Here is a 23,900-nt window from a genome sequence, read left to right on the forward strand (position 1 = left end):
AGCTTCAAGTCACATGAAATCCACAAAAAGTGTCTTAAGAATAAAACAACTTTTTACAATTTTCACGAATCTATTCAGCGCAATCGCATTTTTACAAGTTTCGCGGCATAGAGTCGATATTATCCAAAACATTGCTATTTATATAAAGAAGTAATAAAATATATTTTAACGGGAGGGGAAGAGGTGGACAAGACAGCATTTACGACCCGCATTTAACATAAATATAATTCAACACCAAAAAATTTTGACTAAATAATTTAGCAAAAAATACTACAATCAAAGCCTTTTAAAACCAAAACCAAAAAAAATTTTTTTTTTTTTGGCTTTAAAAGGCTTTGATTGTAGTATTTTTTTTGCTGAAATGGTTAATGTTTCAACCAATCAAATGGTTAATGTTTCAACCAATCAATATCGACCAATATCATTTTTTTTTTCTTTTTTTGGAGTATATATGAAAATTTCATTTTATGTGTATATATAACACTTTAGGTTTTATAAAAGTGTTACTTGGCTATATTGTTAACACTATCATTTAATTGTTATCATAATAATTCGTTATATTTATCAACACTATGTGTTGATAAATATAACGAATGGCACTCTCATTATCGATTGCGGTTTGAAAAACCGTTAAAAAAACAAATGTTTTTAAACAATGCAAAATATCCATACGCTTTTATGCATAAAAAAACACAATATTGAAGACAAAAAAGCTCGAATAAGTTGAGTGTTACTCGTTGTTTACTTTAAGACCGCAAATGCTTTAAAGACGACAGCGTATCTATTATGAACTTCAGAATTAAAGCTGAACATGAATTAGCTTTTCTTTGACAAAAAAGTAACATGCAAGTATAAGGTAAAGAACTTGATAATGGAATATAAAATGTTCATATAAAAATATGGACTTTAAATAGAAATGATTATTATGTTAAATGTTTTGTATTCTTGAGAATACAAAATACTGTATGTGAAAACATAATTGTAGATGTTGGTATGCCAGTTGTATAATTGTTCGCTTTATAATTGTCGTGTAAATTTTCTTGAACAAGAGAATCGTTTTAATAAGACCAAAAAAAAACATTAGCCAATTTGCGTTGATGAAAACTATAGAGAAGCAAGATGGTTCACACCATGGACTGAGGTATATTTTGATGTATTGAAGATATATTTTGTAAAATATTCTTTAAGTTATCAAATTTAAAAACTATTTTATACAATAGTTATGCAAAGCTGTTTCATAAAATTTTAAATTGATGATTTCAAATCTAGATCTATATATAATCATCATTAAAATTTTATGGCATTCAGTTATTAGCTGCTTTTATCCGAAATTAATACTAATAAATACAGGTAATATCATGAATTGTTTTATAGGAAGATTGACTCATTGAAATATTTATGGCTTGTTAAATTTACCTATATTTTTTATTTGTAGGTTTGTATAAAAGATAAAGAAGTTTTGAAATTTTTTTTTAATTGCTAAAGCAACAGTTAAGCAACATATCAACCAGCAAAAATTGAACAAATGAAAAAGGACAGATTTTGCTGCGCAGTACGGATGCACATCTTTTAAATCTATAAACAAGAGATGCAAATAAGTTTTTGTTTGGCGTCAATTACTCAGAGCAAATCGAAGTTGATTTGATATTCTTAGTGAACTTGTCGGTTGTGCTCACCAACATTATGGGAAAGATTTTAATTTGATCGACCAAGATGTGAAACTCAATAGTTTGAGCATTACCTTTTTTCGATATGAAGTTGCGGATAATGAGCATTACAGAATCATCACTTTCCAATGGTTCGAAGGTTATTTTGAAAAATTTCTCGCTCATCGTGTGGCTTGTGCGAGAAGCAGGTTAAAAATAACAAAAGCAAAGAAAGAATAACTCTCTGCAATAATTTATAACCATAATGATTTTTCCAATTTTTTAAAGGAATTCCAATTTTTCAAAGAAGCAATTTTCAATGACCTTATTTCAAAATAGAGTTGCGGATTATAATCGCTAAAGGATTATCACTTTTCAATGGTTTTTAGATCATGAAAAATTTCTCGATAACTTTTTAAGAGATTTATGTATATATACTACTATTTTATGTGATATATGCTACTATTAAATAAAAGTAATTTCATTAATTGTTTTAATGGAAGATGAACTTCATGAAATGTTTATGGCTCGTTAAATTTAACTATATTTTTTCTTTGTAGGTTCTTGTAAATTATAAAGAAGTTTTTAAAATGTTTTTAATTGCTAAACCAACAAGAGCTTTATATAATACAAATTCGCGGTCATTCGCAAAGAAGCTAAGTTGGCTGGTGCGTTAGCGAACTAACGCAGCACTGCAGCCGGCGCACAGTGGAAAATAAAGTTGTGTTTCGGACCAAAAATCGATAACTTTTTTGTTACTAAAAATAGAGATTTGAAATTTTTCACAAATGTAAAGTAGTATATGACGCTTCTTGAGAAATACTTTTTATAAGAATTTTTTGTAATACAATATTAAAAATAAATAAATAAAAATCAAAAACTTCAAAATTGGCAGTTTGTTAATTTACACTTTAACACAATGCTTTACAAATGTATGAAAATACCTTAAAACTATTAAAAACGACGAAAAATACATAAAGTGCTTACTTACTAATTATAGAAATATTTAAAACAGTTTCTTAATAACAATTTTTAAATAGTTGCTTTTATGAAATAATGTATAGGTATATTAAGGTGGTACCAGGGTAAAATCAATTTTTTAACAAGAAATTGAAAACTATTAATAGACTTTAGCTCTTTTCTATTAATGAACAAAAAAAATATATAAAACAGTAGCCCCAAAAAAAAATTTAGTGATGACGTCATTAATTATGCGCATAATTAGTGTTTTGTTACCCCCACAACTGCTTATTCTTTCATCTAATATAACTAACTCAAAAAGAGTCAAAACTGCTTGAAAATTTGAACATGAATTTTTTAATGTATTAAGAATGTTGTCTATGAAACAGAGTTTTTTAAAACATTTTTAACTTTACCAGGTTGACATTCGAACTTTAAGATATAAAATTAAGGGTAGTTTGGGACCAAAGCATGATAAAAATGAGTTTTAAATAAAAAATAACAAAAATTTGCTTCACAGACAACATTCGTAATATGTTCATCTTTAAACCTGCAAAATTTCAGCCAATTATCTATTTTCTATGAAAAGTTATTTTTTCTGAAAAATTGAGATTTAGCGAGAAAAAAAGCGTTTCTAAGGTCGTTGTTATGAAGCAAGAACCAAACTGCTCTTTAAAAAAAGGCCAAATTTGATTAAAATTAAGAAGATTTTTGACTTTTTGCAAAACGCATATTGAAATAGGTAGATTTAAGAATTCAAAACAATAATTTTGGTATTTTTCAAAATTTTATCAAAAATAGCCGTTTTTTACCCTGGTACCACCTTAAAGGTACTATATCATAACTACATAGGGACTTTCAGTTCCTGAAATCAGTTCGTTGACTTTCAAAAGCTGCAGAGTATCTTCATCAAGTTCTTGCACATTTCACGCAAAGAGTTTATTTGGCTCTTTACTTCATCTACAACGGCTTTAGTTTTCTTGGAAGTCTCTTTGCAGAATTCTATGCATATAGGTCGACAAAAACGAACATATGAAGGTGCCGGATTTTGCCAAACAACTGCGCCAGTTACTATATCAATTAGTTTGATAGGCACCAAAGAACTAGTAAACAAATTTGCATCAGAAATAAGTTCAGATTCCTCTGGAAGTTTCTACTTGCATTGGCTTTGGCCAGAGGAACCATCACAGCCCCATTTACTATATGAAAGTAAATGCTTGAATTCAATACTGTACACGGAATCTATGGTCAAAATTCTAGCTACAGTATGATCCAATAAATCTTGCAGTTCCAGAATTTTCGCATGTGTGTTCGTAATTTCTATTGCAGAAGATGGTGGATAGCAGGTCTGTTTAATTTCTTGAATTTTACAATATGGTGGAAATATGGAACAGTTTCGTTCATTTGTCACCTTCCTCATGTACAAATATTGTGCTTTTGTTAAATCTAAATCAATAAACACGCTGAGTGCTTCTTCATCAGTTAGCATATTTTTCTGGCTTGCGTTTTCCATAAAACTCGATATTAATTTTTTTTGTCTTTATCAGCAATCCTTAATGATTCCACAAGTTTTGCTTCTGCTTCTTCTCCTATTGAATGCAACACCTGAAGATATGTATTAAAGATATGCTCGAATCCATATTCCTTAAGTAACATGGAATTTTTTCTTTTTTTTGCTGGATTCTGACGAATCTCCATAAGACACGCACGGCCTTCTGCGTTTTTCAAAAGAAGTAGATGGCGTGGAGTCGGTAATTGCCTCTTCTGAGTTAGGTAAAGATACACAATATACAACCAATCACTGTTCTTAGATAAAAAAAAGCTTCCTTTTTCCGTGACGCCAGTATCCATCGTTTATTAAAAGACGGAATAATGTGTCTTTAAATATCGCCAATGATGAAACACAAGTTGTCCTCAGAAAGTTGATAATTTTCTTTTAAAATTGTTGACAGTGCCTCAACTGTCTTTCCTCCATCAATATAGGAAAGCAATAATTTACATTTCAAACACTTAAAAGTTGTCATTTTAACAAGTCACTAAAGTAACTTAAGTAATATTCAATACTCAAACGAGACGATTTAATTTCCACTGTGAATTTGTTATACTGATATAAATGTTTCAACTCTTTATATATTGGCAGTGTACATTCACCACAAAAGGAGAGCAAAAATAAAAGAATGCCATGGTATCAATAAAAAATTGATAATAAATTAAAAAACATATACCAAGCTATTGTTATAAATGAACAAAATTTGAAACCACGATAAAATGCGGTTTTCTGTTTTTTTACTTTTATCCCTCTGTTTTCGATAATTTCGGAAACCGCACGTTTCTGCAACTCATTCTTATACATGTTTTTAATAAACACCTAGGCTACAATACTACATTAAATGTAAAGCGTGGGGAAGCGTGGGTAACTACCAAAAGTCTCAGTGAACTTGAAGAATGTTTTTTTTTTTTCATTTATTTTATTGTTCAAATAATTACTCCTAAACTGAACCATATAAGTAAAAATGTATAATTTTCTTAAAATCTCCATAACATGAGCTTTTCAAAAATGTATAATACTTTATACTTATTCCTAGAAAGTTTTATAGAAAATTAACTTTTAAAGTGATGAAGCGAACAGGTTTGAAATGAACATCCGCAAAAGTAATAAACAATAGGGCTTCAAATCTTTTATTTTTACATAAAATTATGTGAAATTCCTGCATTATAGTAATGATTGACTATTAAACTATTAAATAAAATTGAAATATAATGACAGTAGCGACATTAGTAAAAAACATTTATGATATGCTGTTGCTCTACAATTTTCCACTGTGCGGCGCTTTGAGATTTCCATTTAAAATCCTAATGTTTTTCTTATTTACAAATGTTACTTTATTTAATTGATTGGAAATTTGTTGTCCTTCTTGCAGGTAAAACTTGTTAACTGTTCTTTTAATAATAAGTGGCCGATCGTTAGAGAATAACCGGACATCTGCAGCCCGTACCTGTCCATCACTTGATGGTAGTAAACTTTCAATTATGCCCGTTTTCCAAACTGAACGTGGAATCTTTGGGTCATCAATTAACACGATGTCGCCTATTTTTATTCGAAATCCCCAATTCGGATTTAAAATGGTTTTATGAAGTTCTCGTAATAACTTTGTTTATTGTAATATCTTTGTTTGTCGTCGCCTTGAGCAGTAAAATTATTAGAATTCACAGTTTCCAGAGGCATTTTTCTTCCAAATACAAGTTGATTTAGAGTGAGAGGCTCTTTTCCAGGTATTTCATAAACAAAAGTGATCGGACAGTTATTTGTAATTGCTTCAACTTCAGCCAGTATTGTCAGCATTCATATGTAAATCTTGATGTGCCAGGGTTTTTTTTTAAGTGTTCTCTTGGTAGTTGGGATCATCCTTTCGAATACTCCTTCCCACCAAGGACCAGCAGGAACTTTGAAGTTTTGTGAGCTTTAGTCATACAAAACTTAATTCTTAATTCAGGATATTGCAAAACATCTTGATGTTTCCCTAACACCACTATGTTTTGTAATATAAAGAAAACGTAGAATTACTAACCTTGTAAAGTTAATTTAATTTGGTATAATGATAGTAAATTTTGAATTAAAAGGAATAGCTGCAACCCTGGCTACTAATTATTTCCTCAACAGTAAAAAAAACTTGAAATTTTTTTTAGTTGGTTCTAAGACTCACTTGATAATTGTGATATTTGTTGATAATTGTGAAACAGTTAGAGAAAATCAAACCAATTGTAACGCGCCAGTAATCAGCAAGAATCCAAAAAGTTTTCTACTCTTTAAAAGTTCGTCGAAGATGTAACATTTTTATGTAATTACTCTAATTACAGTAGCCAGTTACGTGTGAAATGACACGTGATGGCTATACATACATATACATGTATGTGTATCTGTATGTATGTATGTATGTATGTATGTATGTATGTATGTATGTATGTATGTATGTATGTATGTATGTATGTATGTATGTATGTATGTATGTATGTATGTATGTATGTATGTATGTATGTATGTATGTATGTATGTATGTATGTATGTATGTATGTATGTATGTATGTATGTATGTATGTATGTATGTATGTATGTATGTATGTATGTATGTATGTATGTATGTATGTATGTATGTATGTATGTATGTATGTATGTATGTATGTATGTATGTATGTATGTATGTATGTATGTATGTATGTATGTATGTATGTATGTATGTATGTATGTATGTATGTATGTATGTATGTATGTATGTATGTATGTATGTATGTAGGTATGTATGTATGTATGTATTGTGAGGAGGGAAGATGAAGAAAATTTAAACATTATCTTTAAGTTTTACCCGACTCAAACACGCTACACACTGTGAACCAAAGAGACCGCCAGGTTTTATGTCGTGGCACTCAAACCAAATCCTTACTATGTAATAGTATTATCCATATTGTTTCAAAAAAAATTATTTCTGAAATCAAAATGCGTTGCTATCATACAATTTTAGATATAACTATGTTCTAAAATTGTAATAAAATTTTTTAATTTTTTGCCGAATCTCAAACTTAAAAAATTGAATAAAAATTTTTTTTATCACTGGAAACCACTAAAAAAAAATTTTATAAAGGAGGTTTCTTAATTTATTTCATAACATTTATTTTTTAGTATAATGCATCCAACTTTATGCATCTTTAATAATTATATAATAAAAACTTTAATAAAAAATAAATTAAATGTTTTAATTTTTATTTTAACTAAAAGATTCAACTAATGCACTTATTACATAAAACTTTACCTAATTTACCCCCTATTTTAACTAAACTAATATATTTCATAAAGGAGAAAATAGTTCAGTTCGGTAGTTAAATACTTTTAAATTTCGAAAGGTTCAATCGCTTAATCTTATTGCTATAAGTATTTTTTTTGAATAACTATGAATTCTACTTGTTGTTGCTGCTGGGAAAAGTATAGCGAAAGATCTACATCATTAAAAAAGATGAATAAAAACTTAGAGGAACAAATTCAGCTGTTTATCTTTCCAGGATATTCGATGAAAAACGAATGCTATCCATCAGTTGTTTGTTCTGGGTGCAGAAGAAATCTTTATAGACTTAAAAAGGGAGATTCGCCTCGTGATGAATGGGGAGCTAAAGTAGCCAAGGTATATTTAATGATTTTTATGTCCTAATTTTTATTATTCTTACTTTCTTTTTCATAAAAGTTCCTTTATTTAGGTTGAGTGGAAAACTCTTTTGAGAAGTTCTTCCAGTGCCAATGCCACTCTTCAAGATGAGACAATCAATTTACCTAAATCTGAATCAAGCTTATTTTCTTTTTGCTATATATATCTTGCACCTGGTTATCCTCATAACTGTAAACCCACCAGTGCAGTGACTAATATTATTTCATTAGCATTCCTACTAGGTTCTCTTCAAGCTGAGCAGGTAAAAAAAAAGTTTTTGGTGATAGTACATAAATATTAACTACAAAAGTTATATTTTAGTACAAATTATATTTAGGTTGTTTCTGGAATCATAAAAAGTAAAATGGCTTCAGAAAATTTGATTGATGGATCTACTTTTTGTTTATCTACAGGAGGAAATCCTCTTAAAGTCACAATTGGCACACCAGAAAATAAAGCAAAAAGAAGTTCTATCCAGCAGCTTTCCCTTGAAATAGTTAAGCAATTACAGGTTGTACTAAAGCTGTCAAATAGAAAAACAAAAGAGATGGTTGCTACTCTACGCAAAGGTTTAGGAAGTAAACTATCCATAGAGCCTAATATTTTTGGTCGTCTTTCTGAATTAGAAGATTATATTTCTAATTACTACTATGTACAGAAGTGTGCATTTGTTGACAGTATAGGACATGTAACTTTAAGAGATCTTGTTTATGTTCAAAATACATCAGATTTTGTGCTAGAGTTGTTAAAATTACGTGGTTTAGATCCAACTTCAGCCTTTATAAGAATTTCATTGGATGGCGGTGGTTCATTTTTTAAAGTGATTATCAATATCTTTGTTTGTCATAAGAATAATGATGATTCAGATGAGTTTTTGAATAGTGGTGTACAACGATCACAATTTCTAGCTATTGTTGAAGATATTCCTGAATCTAATTATAATTTGAGGCAAATTATAGAAAAGTTAAATTTGCAATGTGTCAATTTTTATGTTGCTTTTGACCTAAAATGTGGAAATGCATTATTTGGCTTATCTGGGCATTCTGGGAAAAGAGCTTGTTTATGGTGTGAGGGAATATCCACATTAGATTCAGGGAAAAAACGAACTCTAGGCAGCATTGATTATTGGTACAATAAGTATTTAGAAAATAAATCAGTTAAATCATCCATGAAAGACTTCGTGAACTGTGAACTGTCCTCGTTCGAATGTATACATTCGAACGAGGAAAAGAGTGAGTCAACCAAAAAAAACACCAGGTGGACACACATGTCTAATAACATGAAAAATGATTAAGTCACACCATAAATAATTAAAACTGTTTCGCAAACACGAATTGTAACACAATGATATGATTTTAATTAGTAAAGCTCTAGAAAGTTCTGTAGCCACTCTGATATAAAGACTAATAAAAAGAAAACTAGTAAAACTTGTTTTAAAGAATACCATGACTCAGCAGTTGAAAATAAAGTACTTGAAGAAATCTATTGTCTGGACGAGAATTCAAAATAACACCTGCGGACAGATAGAAAAGGAGCGGTTGAGAAAATCTTTTAGATTTTTATTGAGATTTTTTTTTGGGATTTGTTTTGACATTTTTGAAGGAGAGATTTTGATAGATTTTCTTGAGCTCTCTCTCTTTAGAGAGATGTTTTCGGGAAAATTTTGATGAAGTGTTTTAAAGAGAGTTTTAAAAAGGATTTTAAGAGAAAGAAAAAGGTTTTAAGAGATTTTAAGAGGATTTATGAGAAAAGGATTTAAAAGAGTTTTAGAGATTTTAAAAGAGGATTTATGAGAAATGGATTTAAAAGAGTTTTAAGAGATTTTAAAAGAGGATTTATGAGAAAAGGATTTTTGAAAATTTTAAAGAGAATTTAATGAAAAGAATTTATGGACAATTTAAAGAGGAACTTATGAGAAGGATTTGGTAAGGAAATGTATTTGAGTAGTTTTCAATTTGCGTTATTATAAGTATTAATGTATTGTTATATGTATGAGTTAAAATTAAGAGAATATATATATATTGATGAGAAATAATTGAGATTATTGATTAAGAAAAATAAGTAAGAGAAGAAAAATCAGTCGTAAGTATTTTTACTTTTGCTTTCATTTTAAGTAAGGCAATATTATCATTATAAATATTTTTATTATTGCTTTATTTGAGTAAACAATTTTTATTAAAAAGTCTGATGCTCCTATCGCGCTTTTACCACATCTGCGTTACACACTGACAGTTCTACCTCACATTCTATCACTCTCTATATTTGCGCTACCATTACACTTACATAGAACCACCACAGTCGCATTTAATAATCATCATCCTTTAACATAAAATAAAATAAAATTTATTAATAAAATCCGCCGCCCTCACAGTATATATGTATGTATGTATGTATGTATGTATGTATGTATGTATGTATGTATGTATGTATGTATGTATGTATGTATTTTGGTTGGTTGTAAGACTTATTTCTCTTTGAAAAAATTTAATCCATAAAATCTCCGCGCAATCTAGTTCTGAAGTAGCAGGAGTAGATAAATTGTTATTGAGTATTGTTTTAACAATACGAACAAAACTTAAAGCTAAAGCTGTGACATTAAGAAGACAATCGTATGTTTTAAAGTTATTGATAGTCATAAAATCTAAATTTAATGATGAACTTTCTTTCTCAATTAAAGTTACTACTTCTCACAGAGAAGCACCTTGTTTACTTAAATCGAATGAAGGCCATGCAACAAAAATATCCAATAGAAAGTTCTAACTTTCAATTGGATAATTTTCTAAACCAAAGGTCGTTAATTTGAAAAGTATTAAATATTCAAACACAGGATATAATATCCACTGGATTTTTTTTGCTTTCAAAAACTTTAAATCATACGGAGAACGAATTTTTTCTATGCGCTTCTCAACAAACGCTTCATATTTTTCATTTACATTGTTCACCTAATTAAAACAAATCATAGAATCGGAAAACAACTTAACACAAGAAATGTTTAAAGCACATGATAATTCTTTATGAACAGCTGAAAAAAGATTTGCTTAAAATAACACTGCTCTTAATTCTGCTATACGAATAGTGTATTTAAGTAGAGGAGAAACTCTTGATATGGATTTAGACAAGAAGTAGACAAGAATTCGCAGTTCCCGTAGCTCTACTTCTTAATTAAATACAACATTCGTACGCTTTTAAGCATCGCAAAACATCCGAACGCTTTTAAGCATCGCAAAATATCCGCACGCTTTTATGCATCGCAAACGCCAAATCGTTCAAGTTTATTATGTTGAATGTTGTCTACAGACCTTCTACACCACCTCGGAACTCTAACAAAGGGTACTGAGCCTATATCATTAACAATCTCGTTCCATATATTTAAGATATTATCTCCAATTAGTAAATTTCCATCCTGTCTTTAACTTACAAATCGATTCAAATAAAATTTTACATCTAACAATAGTGAAAGTGACTAATGATAACAACAATAATAGGAGACACTTATCCCAAGGGATCATAAAAGCTTGCTAAAAATCTTAGTATATTTTCGTTTTTGTAGGTTTTTTTTTGTCAACTAAACAAAATGAATCTTTAAATGAAAATATGAAGTTATCTTCGATCTTGTCCCATTTTAAACCAAGAACTTTAGCTATGTCACTTGCGGTTGATTTATCTTCTTTAATTAAACTGCTTAGCTCCATTGAGTTCGATTCGAATTTTCTATGCTGAAAACTACCTTCTTTTAAACACAAATTTGCTTAATCATAAAGTATAAGTCCTTCGGACACAGAATCGGAGTTTGCATTTAAGTTATCGACATGTCATGATTGAATTAATATCTTGTAAAAATCAAGATCATTTGCAGCATAACGTTCAGCTTGATTAATTAATGTCGCAGAAAATAAGAAAGGAGACGAAGTTACTCCGAACAATATTCTGCACAACCTATATATGCTGAAATCAGCATTTTTTAAATAATTAAAGTCTAAAACAAGCAAGTCTTTATACTATATAAATCTTTCTAAGCCACGATGTTTTTTTTAGCTGATGCGATGTTCAAAAACGCTTTCTCTATGTTGGCACTAAGGGCGATTCTCTTCGCACGAAAACGTAAAAGTATACTATATAATGAAGTTGTAAGGGATCGTCCTGAAAACAAACATTCATTTAACGGAAGAGCAGAGTTGCAAGAACTTGCATCAAAAACTATACGCACTTTTGAAGTTAGTTTATCTTCCCGAATGACTGGACAGTGAGATAGATAGTGCACGCCTCCAATCTTACTTTCAAAATTAGAGACTCTCTCCATTTCACCTTTAGCTAATTGATCCTTAATGATATTATTGTAAGATGAAAACAAATCTCTATCGTCTGTACATTTTTTCTCTAATGTAAAAATCTCAATTTACATAAGTTATAGCTACCTCCATATACTGAATGATTTGACTTAAACGGCAATTCGACTTCATACATTGGACCATCAAATTTAATATGTTTACGAAAACTTTTGTGCACATTTACGTCTTCCTCACTAATTTATGAATCATCCCATAATAAATTCAAACTGTTTTTAATCAAAATTTTTTCCCCGTTTCAACTCTGACGCGGTATTTGATACAGGGTGCTTCAGCTGTTTGAGAGCATATTTTGACTTTTTTATAAATGATAAAAAGTCAACAGAAAATATTTTTAATCAAAATCAATTATATAAATAATAGAAGATAATGATTTTTTTAATAATTTTATTCAATGTATCTCCTCTCTAGTTCAATAGCAGCTTCGATTCTAGACCTAAACCGAATGCAAGCGCGTTTTAGATGGCCCTCATCTATGTTGTTCATTACTCGGACAATCGATTCTTTCAGAGAATTTTTGGTGTTGTGGGGATGTTTATTAACATCTCTCTCAACGACGCCCCACACATAATAATCCGACGGATTCAGGTCTGGGGAGTTTGGACGCCACACGTTTGGAGTGATGTGATCATAAAAATGGTCCGCCAACCTTTCCTGAGTGTTTTGAGCCTTATGTGTTGGTGCAGAGTCTTGTTGAAAAATGTAGGGCCTTCAGATTTCTTACTCTACCAATCCAAGGCTTAATAACAGTACCCAAGACTTCAATGCAAGTAGTTGAAGTGACTCTTAGTCCTTGCGGCAAGAGGTGGGTTGGTGGCATCACATGTCCTTCGTTGCTAACAACCCTTAAAAACCATAACAGCTGCAGGAAATTTTTTATGCATGACTGCTGGAACTTTGCAAGGGTCATCACACGATCATCTGTTTTTTTCTTCTGTTTACTTTTTGATCTTGATCAAAGTTTTTCTCATCTGAAAAAAACCAAAGCATGGCTTGGTCAACAGGATGTTTCAGTTTGTTTAACAGCCTCTTGGACCTTATCAAACGAATCGCTTTAGTGGTCTCGGACATAAACTGGCCTCTCCTCATCACATAAGACTTGTAGCGAAGATTTTCATAAATAGTCCTTCGAATTGTGGCTTCTGAAACACCCAGGTCTTTTGCAATGGACCTCATTGACTTTTGGGGGCTCTTGTCATTAGTTTTATGAACGTGTTGAGTAAATTCAGGTGTTCTAGTCGTGTCTGACCGTTGCTCGTGCTTTTTACGTTTAGCAGCTTGATTACAATCACCATCATTTTTTTCACATTAAGTTCAAAAGATCGGCGACTTTAACAAATTGTGCAATTTGTAAATCGCTATGCTCTGCCTTTAATGCTACAAATACAGCACGTGTTATCATTTCTTGTGTTAGTTTATTATTTGTCATTTTTTATTATCTGCAAAAAATGAAAAAAAATTAATGCAACATAAAGAAATGATGACCTTACGCGATGTTCTTAAATAGCTGACGCACCATGTACAAGATGTCTAACTTACAGGATTTAATTGGACGAAAAGTGAAACCGCTTTTAATGTTTACAAATTTTATCCGCCATTTGTAATAAGGGCAAGAGCTGTTTCCCACTTGTGAAATAAAAGTAAAAGTGAATGTTGAGAGCATCTAACATTCTCAATGAACTAAAGATCATTCGAAAACTTGTTTTAATAATGACTTTGATAAGTAAAGAATGATTGCTGCAAAAAACCGATTGCTTTGATGAAGTGAACTTCTCACGTTTTAATTCATGTAATGACTTTTTACAAAATTCTTGGTTATGAACTGGAAATCTGTGAAAAGAGGCCGGGTGAAGTTTTAATTCACTTAAAGCTGACCAATTACTGAGTAAAAGCAATTGCTCATTTTTATTCACCCGGCCTAATATGTCACTTCATTTCATGTATCTATTAGAACAACCATACGCAGCTCCGTAATTCACTAATTTAATGTTAGTTTATAAAATGTTGTATCGGTAGATAAGTTTTTTGTCCGAATTAGAAATGCCATTTCTAATTCGGGCAAAAAGTTATAAAATAACAGGAGATGTCTATAGAACTTTTTTTCAACTTACAAAATTTACATATGTAAATAAAAATACTATACGTAGTTAATGGAAATTCCGTAGTTCATAAAAAAAAAAGTTTTCTGAAGATTCGGTCTCAGGACTCTCTGTTTAAAGCTTTTATTTGATTAAGTAGGTTTGTGAACATCAGTCTGTTTACGGCAACTAAACAACTTTTTAAATACTTATATTTTTCATTCAGCGTTATTTCTAGTGCTGAAATCCAAGCTCAGAAGTTTAAAGCGCCAGATGCTAGTAGCAGTCTCTGAAGACCTCCCTGAGACTTATTCCAATAGTGAACAAATTTGTCACTCATTGAAGACATTGCAATAACCTTTTTTGTTACTTGTGATCTTAAGCTTGCAAACATCTGATCTCTGATGCTAGAATTTTCGAGAACTTTCCTTTTATTAGTGCGTTAGAGTTTTATAAGTGCATTACAATTTTATGAACTTGATTTAACATTTTGTAAGCAATAATGAAATTAAATTAACTTTTATATTCTGTTATTGAATCATGAAGTTTGAAGTCTGATTTTTTGTTATGATACTGTCCAAAGTTTGAAAATATTGCAAAGTCTATACATTGACATTTGATGTACCATGAAAACTTCCTGCATTTCACATTATTTGTCATGGAATGACCCAGAAATATCATTCAACTAATCTTATTTTTTTATTTGATGAGATATACATTTTCAAAACTTCTTTATCTTTAACACAAACCTACAAATAAAGAAAATAGGTAAATTTAACAAGTCATAAATATTTCAATGAGCCTATCTTCCTGAAAAATAAATTATGATATTAACTGTATTTATAAGTATTAATTTCGGAAAAAAGTAGCTAAAAACTGAATGCTATAATAATTTTTATGATGATTATTTATAGATCTACATTCAAAATCTTTTCTATAAAATTTTATGAAACAACTTTGCATAACTATTGCACAAAGTAGCTTTTAAATTTGATAATTTAAAGAATATTTCATAAAATATTTCTTCAATACATCAAAAAATACCTTAGTCCATGGTGTGAACAATTTTGCTTCTCTATAGTTTTCATCATAGCTAATATTTTTTTTGGTCTTATTAAAACGATTCCCTTGTTCAAGAAAATTACACGACGTTGTAAAGCGAATGATTATACATAAATTGCATACCAACATCTAAAGTTCTACATCAACATCTACAGTTAAGTTTTCACATAAGTGTTTTTAAGACATATAACATATTTATATTTCTATATAAAGTCTATATTTTAATTTCCATTTGTTTCCAAATAAACATTTTAAATTCCATCATCAAGTTCTTTATTTAACACTTGCATGTTACTTTTTTGTCGTCAGAAAACCAATTCAAGTTCAGCTTCAATTCTGAACATCAAATCAGACACGCTGTTGTCTTTAAAGCGTTTGCGGTGTTAAGTAAACAACGAGTAACACTCAACTTATTCGAGCTTTTTTGTCTTCAATTTTGTGTTTTTTTTTAAACAGTTTTTCAAACCGCCATCTAAAATGAGAGTGTCATCTATACACAGTGTTGATAAATATAACGAATTATTATGATTACAAGTAAAATGACAGTGTTAACAATATAACCAAGTAAATACCAAAGTGTTATATATACACATAAAATGAAATTCTCATATATACTCCAAAAATAGAAATAAAATATTTGTATTGGTCCAAAATATATTTAACAATATAACCAATATAACCTTCTTTATGTTTGTGTTAAACATAAAGAAGTTTTGAAAATGTTTTTAATTGCTAAACCAACAGTTAAGCAACATATCAGGTGTGATTGCTGGCGATATCTTTATATTAGATTCAATGCTATTTATTCCAGCCCTCAATGGCCTAGTAAACAAATATGGTAGATTTCCGAATCGATGAATGTTTTAACAAACTACTCTCTTTGGAGTATGCCATAATTTGTGACACTGGTTCGATACTTTGTATATGAAGGATTTCGTTGTTGCCGTTGCAATAATTTTCACCCTAGACACATTAGAGTTAATTGTGGGCACTCTTTGCCAAAAAGTTCGTTATATTTTAATACTAAGTTTTTTCTAACATACTTCACTAAAAATACAAAGTAATAACCATGTTCACAGCACGAAAAGTTGGTGAAAATGTTTAGGTGTTTATAAAAGTTGAAGAAAGTTACTTACAAAAATTGGAAGGATTGCCCCTTCTTGGGAATAATGCTTCATTTCAACTTGTTGTATGGTATTAGATAAACGCAGATTTACGGTTTTTATTTTAAGATATGGTTGAGTGAAAAGAAAAGCTCAGCATGAAAAGATTTGCTTTCAACTAATTGGAAAGGCCATGAGACATCCGTGCACCAGAACATCTGCTATTCAAAATGCTAAGATTTTTCTCCTTTCCAAAGGTAAAACAATGTCAGAGCAAATAACCTCTACTGTTCTGATGTTTCTAGTTAAAGATGAAAATTCACTCCAATTGTCCTCTGGTAGACTTTTTTATTTTTATTATTATTTATTTTTTCTACTTGTTGCAATGTTCTATTTTATTTTTAGGAGGATCACTAAAACCAAAGCTCCAAACAAAAAAAGTAATCTCTACTGATAAAATATTTGATATCAAGAAGAATGATGATCTACCTGAAAATGTCGTTCGTAATATTCTTAGAAATTTACGAAAAGATTTTGGTCGTCTAAATATTTTAAAATATAATTTTATAGAATATATTGATTTTGTCCTTTTCAAAAATTAAAAACCAAATATATGTTATGGGATTTTGTTTGGTGTCGCTAAAATAATAAAAATGACAATCTTTTTTAAATAGTATTTTCTGGATTTCGGAAAATATCAATTTTTAATTAAGTAGGAATAAATTAGGACTTTAACACATTCCAGCTCGTACGTATATTATAAGAACCTGAAGAGAAACCTCATGTCTTTTGAAATTCAACTTAAAACCCTTATAATCAAGGAATGTGTAAGAACAAATTTTTACACAACCGAATAGCCATTGTAGATTATGTAATTGACATCAACCGAATTTTTTGTTAAAAATTCAACGAAATCAATAGAATTAGAACTTTCTTAACTAAATGCGCTAGCTTCGTGACGTGATCCTCAGTAAATAAAAAACTATTATCATAACTTATAAGTTAGTAACTTCAATCAAATTAACTAATTTTATATTAAACAATTTACTTAATGCGTATTGTTTGAATTAGATGTAAATAATTTGTTTTAATTTCAATAAAAAAAAATTTACCAGCATGCAAAGCGTTGATCCAGTTTAATCGAAGAGAATAAAACATTTAAGTTGGTTACTTTTTAGAATTTTTTTAGAATTTTTTTTTTTCCTTAAAATTGGCAATTAAAAAAGCATATCAATCGAATATATAGTGGTCAGAAAGAGCAATGTCTGGTGAATCTGCCTTGCGGGATAGCACTTCCCATCCGACATTTCCCAAAACTTTTTGACCGATTTTGCGACATGGGGTCGAACATTATCATGCTGAAAAACAAGTTTATCATGTCTGTTCTCCATTTCATATTTTCATTTAGAATTCTTGTAATGAATCCACTTCTCGTCAACATAACAGCTTAATGCAAGAATCCATTTCTTCTCTGTTTTTCAAGCAGCAATTCCCCAAAAAAACTCTTATCAGACACAAAACTCGACATTTAAATAAAAAACTTATTATATACTCTTCAATCAAATGACATATACTTAAGAAGATGCGCAATAACAGTAGCTTTTAAAGACATGTTTGGATAAACGAGGCCATGTGACAATTCGCTAGTTACACCATCTCTTGTAAAACCGCACGAAGTATTTTCTAGACCAAATTTAAAAAATATATATATTGATTGCTTATGGCAGAGAGCCTATATTGCTTATGGCAGAGAGCCCAGCTGATCAATATAAAATACATTCATAAACTCATATCAAAATATCTAAAATATACTTTTTAAGAAGGATAGGGAAATAAAACTAGATTTAAATTTTACAGTTTTTACAATAACAAAAAATATTTAGAACCTATTACAAATTTCATTAGCAAAACATGTTTACTGGGATATAAACTGGGATGTAAGTTTACAGTATATAAGCTGTTCTTCATCTATAGCTTCTTTTTTTTTTTCAGCCCAATATAAATGGGGCTTTGCGATGGGACTGGGAGTTTTTTACGGTTGCTTTTACGTTTTTGAACTTCTTTTTTTAACTACTTTGAGTTGATTTGCTTCTCTTTTTTTGAGATGATCAATAATAACCGAGTCCTGTGATATTTCGACTCGATACTTTTGGAATATTAGATTGATTGCCTGTACTTTTTTACATGATTTTTTTTTTTTGAAAGAACTCTTTTTTGATTTTCCATTCTTTTTCATACTCTTTTGTAGTGCTTGACACTTGGCAAATCTTGAAGCTGGTGTACTTGTTGAAGCAGAAGCAGTTGTAGCTGGTTAAAGCTGCTGTGTACTTGGTGAAGTGGAAGCTATGGCTGCTTCAGAACATAAGATAACTAATTAATTGAACGATTGGTTTTATCATAAAAGATTTGAATTTTATTTTTTCTAAATATTCACTTAGTTACTTTTCTTTAACCCGAAAGAAGTCTGCCATCAGAATTGAGATTAAATTTTCTACAAGATATTCATCTTACGTGGATTTCGCGTCAAAATTTATTTTACGTGGATTTCGCGTCAAGATTTATTTTACGTGGATTTCGCGTCAAAATTTATTTTACGTGGATTTCGCGTCAAGATTTATTTTACGTGGATTTCGCGTCAAAATTTATTTTACGTGGATTTCGCGTCAAGATTTATTTTACGTGGATTTCGCGTCAAAATTTATTTTACGTGGATTTCGCGTCAAGATTTATTTTACGTGGATTTCGGCTTTTGAGCTTTTACTTTCACAAATCAAAGAGAAAAAAAACCAAAGTTTACGATTCTTTTTTAAACTTAATAAAAAAAAAAGTTAATAATAATAAGGCAAAAGGCCAGAAATTAATTTAACAATTATTTTGACTTATTAGAATTGAGTTGCTTGTCAGTGTAATTCCATGCTTTTTTGTTTTCAATTGCGTGCATCTTACTTTATTGACTGAGTTAGAGTAATTGTTTTTTTATATTATTAATTGACGTGGGTGACTGATATTTATGTAAGAACTAGATGCGATTTAAATTTAGTTAACAAACAAGTAGTTATATCAATTTATAAAGTTAATAAATAGTGAGTTTAGTTGAACAGGATATCTTTTTATTTCAATTTATTTGTCATCGCTTTCTTACGGAACAGGCAAATTCAATTCTGAAAAAACGATCATCTTCAGCAGAACTTTTACAACAAAACGACACTTGTGTTAAGCGCTGGGAGTTTTTGCTTCAGAAACTAGGAAGTCAGAGAGTGAATTAACGTCCAAATAATTTATAGCAATCTCTTTTCAACTCGGGTTAAGATTTTTTAAGTAAAATACAATTAGTTTTATACCGTATTGTCAGGAGGGAAAACTAAATTAAAAAACAACGATCGAAAAAAACGTACTCAAGATGACTCGTCAACTTTTAACATAAATAAGCGTAAATCGTAAGAAGAAAATACAACTGGGAAAAGACGTAAACACGAAGACGAACAAACAATAAAGCGTATGAAAAGTTAAATACAACTGGGAAAAGACGTAAACGCGAAGACTTATCAACCCGCTATTTAAATAAAAGATGAATAGGTATCGCAGTCGAAAAACAACCAAATACTATAAAAACTCGAAAAAAAGTTTTAAAGAGAAAGTTTTAAGAAAGTTTTAAGAAGAATTTTAAAAAAACAGAGAATTTTTTGATAAGAAAAATACTTTGATGAAGGAGTTTTGTAAGCAGTTTAATAAGTTGTTGAATAAAAGAAGGAAAGAAGAAGAAATATTGATTAAAGGAGAACAAGTTTCAAATAAAGAAGAGATATTTGTAATAAAAAGAAGGTATAAAAAAATAAATAAATAATTGATAGGAACAGTATTGAACACTGCAAGAAGCGTAAGAGAATATTATTTGTATTATGTAAACGTGATGAACAAAAGAGTGCTAGCCATTGCAGACCAATAGAACGTTTATTGACTTTTATTGTATAAGAGAATATACTGAGGACGGCAAACACAACCTTTTCCCTTTAACAATTAAACCTTGCCCATTCCTAAACAAACTATCCCCAAACCTCATCCTTTCCTAACTAAGTAATCCTGTGGCCATAAACCTTGTTCCCAAACTCCATATACCCTTCCACATTAACCTAGACCTAAAACCTTCCCTTTCCCTAATTCCTTACATCATCACAAAACTAAATTATTTGTTAAAAAAAAAACGCAGCCCTCACAGTATGATAGAGCGTAAAATTCTACACAATAATGTAAAAAAACAATTTCTAACTATTTTTCCCTTTAAATGATAATTCATAAAAACTGAAAATACAAAAGTTGTTCGATTATTTATATTAGTTGAAGTAATTGTTTATATAATTGAAATAATTATTTAAATGTTGAATTTAACTTGCATTTAGTAATTGTATAAACAAGAAAGGACTTTACATCTGTTGTTAAATTCCAAAATTGTGTATTAAATGTTTAACTAAATGTTAAATGTTAGTATTACGTGCCATTATTATACTTTATTAAATGTAATTGTATTTGTAAAATGTTTTGGTAAATTCATAGCTGAAAGTTTAATGTCAGTTTTTAATGTGTTTGTATTTGATGTTAGTTTTTAATGTAATTTAACTTTTACCTGGAAGGAGATATTACACTTTTTTCGCGGAGTCCAAAAATAAGTTTCATGATTTATACAAATTTGAAAACATCACATCCTAAAACAGGATTTTTGAGGTTTTATACATTCCTAAAATAATTCAAGAAGCTATGAAACTTTTGATAGTTAAGTTAACGGAAGTTGAAGCAGCATTTGTTGGGATGAACAATTAAGCAGCTGAAATAAGAAACAACCTGTTGGTTGAAAATATTCCCAATTTCATGACAATAAATATTTTTGAAAAATCTTCAAAGGTTGGGATTCAACTTTGTATAAAAGTTTGTGGTTGCAACAAGGTCGCCATAAAGCTAAAGATACCAGAGTAAAAAAGAAGTCGTTCCTTAAAAACGGAAGAAAGCGATAAAATCAATCTGAAAATACACCTCGATTTATACAGCGGTTATAAAAAAAGGCCGTTGCTATTTAGAGTGCAATGCGCTCTATGCAGCCATATGCTACTCGGAGCGCAATACTTTGTACGCATGCGCTAAATTTTTTTTTTTTTTTTTTTTTTTTTTTTTTTTAAATCTTGTTGATGTTAACCCTATCCCCATCCCTATCCCTATCCCTATCCCTATCCCTATCCCTATCCCTATCCCTATCCCTATCCCTATCCCTATCCCTATCCCTATCCCTATCCCCATCCCCATCCCTATCCCTATCCCCATCCCTATCCCAATCCCTAACCCTAACCCTAACCCTTACCCTAATCGCCTATCTAACCAGCTTCATTGTGAAATATAAATCGCACTGTTATAATAAAATAATTGCGCATGCGTGTACAATATTGCGCTCTGAGCAGCTTATAACTACGTAGAGCGCAATGCGCTCTACGTAGCCATAAGCTGCTCAGAGCGCAATATTGTAGAATATCGAAGACACTTCGATAAAAAAAACTTCAAATTAAACGACGAACACATCGTAGGAAAAGGAACAGGTGTTGTTGAAATATCACTTTTGAAAATATTGCTATTTAACCTTTTTATGCATTTTCCTGTCAGAGCGGAAACATTTAAATATCTTAGTAACTATTCTCAAGAGGATAATTTACACCTAAAAGTTCAAAGGTTTTCAGAGCGATTTAATTACAATTAATTAAAAAGAATTAGACTAAAAGTTATGTAAAATTCTATATTTTTATTTACAGTAACAATAATTTAGTACTAAGTCAAACTACACGAGAATGTATCAACTTCGACTAGCTGTCGCTGTATGGCTCGGTTTCTTAGTTTGCAACTTTACAACAGCATTGTTATGCATTCCATGTTCTGATGTAAAATGCGAAACTCCAATTTGTCGAGGTTCATTATTACTGATACTTTTTACTGCAAATTTAAAACCTTACATTGAAAACCTTGTTTTTTGTTTCTTAAACTGTTTACATATCTTTTACGTGTTTGTGAGTATTTTCGCTTTGTTTGTGATATATGGTATCTAATAGCTTTCTTTTTAATAATGTATAATAATGTTTTTGTTTTCACTTTAGGTGGTTTTGTAAAAGATGCATGCAATTGTTGCAAAACTTGTGCAAAAACCGTTGGCGAAAAATGTGGAGGACCTTATGACATGTCAGGTGTTTGCGATAAGGGGCTGAAATGCAAAAAAGTTCTTCCTAAAAATGTTTTTCCATTAACTGCTGTGGGAAAATGTAAGTTGAAGGTTTTTGTTAAAATAATATTGTAAAGTTATGAAAATATAGTAACATGCAACTATTTATAAAGATGATGTGTGTTTATTATTATTTTAATATATATCTATATGTTTATGTTCATACGCGTTTAATGTTATTATTCTATTAATGTTATGTGGAACAGTAATAAAACTAAAGTAATGATAATACGTTAGAAGCAAAGTTCTAAACATATTTTGAATTATTAGGTGTACCAGTATGCGGGCCTGTTTGTCATATATTTTGTCCACATGGAAACGTACTCGATGCTCACGGATGTCCAACTTGTAAATGCAAGGACGAGCCTCATGTTCTTAAATAATCAAATCTTGCATATTTAAATGATGATAAATTGTAAATCGTTTTTTCTTTTTTGAGTCTTTAACACTTACTTTTTTTTTTTAATCTTTAACGCTTGCACTTTTTTTTGCTGAGGAAACGTTTCATTTCCATATCAGTAGTGATGTGCAGCAGTTTCAATTTGATTGATTGATAAATACTTCAATTTGATTGGCTGATAAATACTTTTTTTACCCTTGATTACACAAACACATAATATCAATTTTTATGACTACATATTTTCAAATATGTGCATGTGCATTATCTTTTCTTAAATATTGATTATATTAAAACACAGGTAAAAAGTTTTCTGCTCTTTGGCCTTCCAAGGACTAATTATATTTTGATAGGACCCTTATATAAGTGAAAATTTTTTTAAGAAATATATTTTAAGCTTGGTCTCAATAGAAATAAAGTTTGATGTTGAAAATGGTTGTTTTTTAAAGTATAAAACAATGTAATATTGTTGAATTGCCAAAAATCTAAAAAATGATTTAAAAATTGAATGTATGCATACATACTCTGAGGAGGGAGAATTAGATTAAAAAAAACAATAATAGGAAAAGACACACACAAGATGACTCTTCAATTCTTCATATAAATAAATGATAAAGCAAAAAGAATTAAGTTAAAAACAACTGAGAAAAGACGTAAACGTGAAGACTAGTAAACGATAAAACGACAATAAGAAAAGTAAAAAATAGGGGTGGGAGTTAAGGTTAGTTTTAGTCTAACTAAAATTAGCCGACTAACTTTTTAGTCTAACTAAAATTAGTTGACTAAAACAAGATTTAGTACTAAAAAAATGAATAACTTATACCATGACATTATATGAACATAAATATGAATTATGACAAATAAAC

At 30.0% G+C, this 23,900-nt stretch overlaps 1 protein-coding gene and 2 long non-coding RNA genes across 4 annotated transcripts; 2 read left to right on the top strand and 1 right to left on the bottom strand.

Moving 5' to 3' along the window:
- Positions 1-719: 719 nt before the first annotated feature.
- Positions 720-2,258, top strand: LOC149884227 (uncharacterized). The gene is made up of 2 exons (XR_016455404.1): positions 720-1,141; positions 1,436-2,258. It is a non-coding gene; the product is annotated as an uncharacterized LOC149884227 (long non-coding RNA).
- A 5,211-nt stretch (positions 2,259-7,469) lies between these two features.
- On the top strand, positions 7,470-9,830 carry LOC149884228 (uncharacterized). 2 transcript variants are annotated; one of them, XR_016455399.1, is made up of 4 exons: positions 7,470-7,777; positions 7,851-8,060; positions 8,136-9,515; positions 9,608-9,830. XR_016455399.1 is itself a non-coding variant. In XM_090097216.1 (3 exons), the coding sequence occupies exons 1-3, from the start codon at positions 7,550-7,552 to the stop codon at positions 9,090-9,092; spliced, it is 1,395 nt and encodes a 464-aa protein (XP_089953342.1). In that variant the 5' UTR covers positions 7,470-7,549; the 3' UTR covers positions 9,093-9,830. The 2 variants fall into 2 exon arrangements, 1 of the variants encoding a protein (XP_089953342.1); XM_090097216.1 differs by having other exon boundaries at positions 8,136-9,830.
- A 4,398-nt stretch (positions 9,831-14,228) lies between these two features.
- Positions 14,229-15,764, bottom strand: LOC149884229 (uncharacterized). Its single transcript, XR_016455403.1, has 2 exons — positions 15,267-15,764; positions 14,229-14,971 (listed from the first exon to the last, which is right to left on the bottom strand). It is a non-coding gene; the product is annotated as an uncharacterized LOC149884229 (long non-coding RNA).
- Between the last annotated feature and the right edge of the window lie 8,136 nt (positions 15,765-23,900).

The sequence above is a fragment of the Hydra viridissima genome, unplaced genomic scaffold, assembly GCF_058129835.1.
Source record: "Hydra viridissima isolate aposymbiotic clone 2 unplaced genomic scaffold, HvirCarnegie_v1 scaffold_9, whole genome shotgun sequence".
NCBI lineage: Eukaryota > Metazoa > Cnidaria > Hydrozoa > Anthoathecata > Hydridae > Hydra > Hydra viridissima.

What these genes read in the sequence shown, in the direction of transcription:
- LOC149884228 (XM_090097216.1), top strand. Translation starts at nt 7,550, where the DNA reads ATGAATTCTACTTGTTGTTGCTGCTGGGAAAAGTATAGCGAAAGATCT. An exon ending in GGGGAGCTAAAGTAGCCAAG is followed by an intron (nt 7,778 to 7,850) that starts GTATATTTAATG and finishes TCCTTTATTTAG; the next exon opens with GTTGAGTGGAAAACTCTTTT. An exon ending in GTTCTCTTCAAGCTGAGCAG is followed by an intron (nt 8,061 to 8,135) that starts GTAAAAAAAAAG and finishes AATTATATTTAG; the next exon opens with GTTGTTTCTGGAATCATAAA.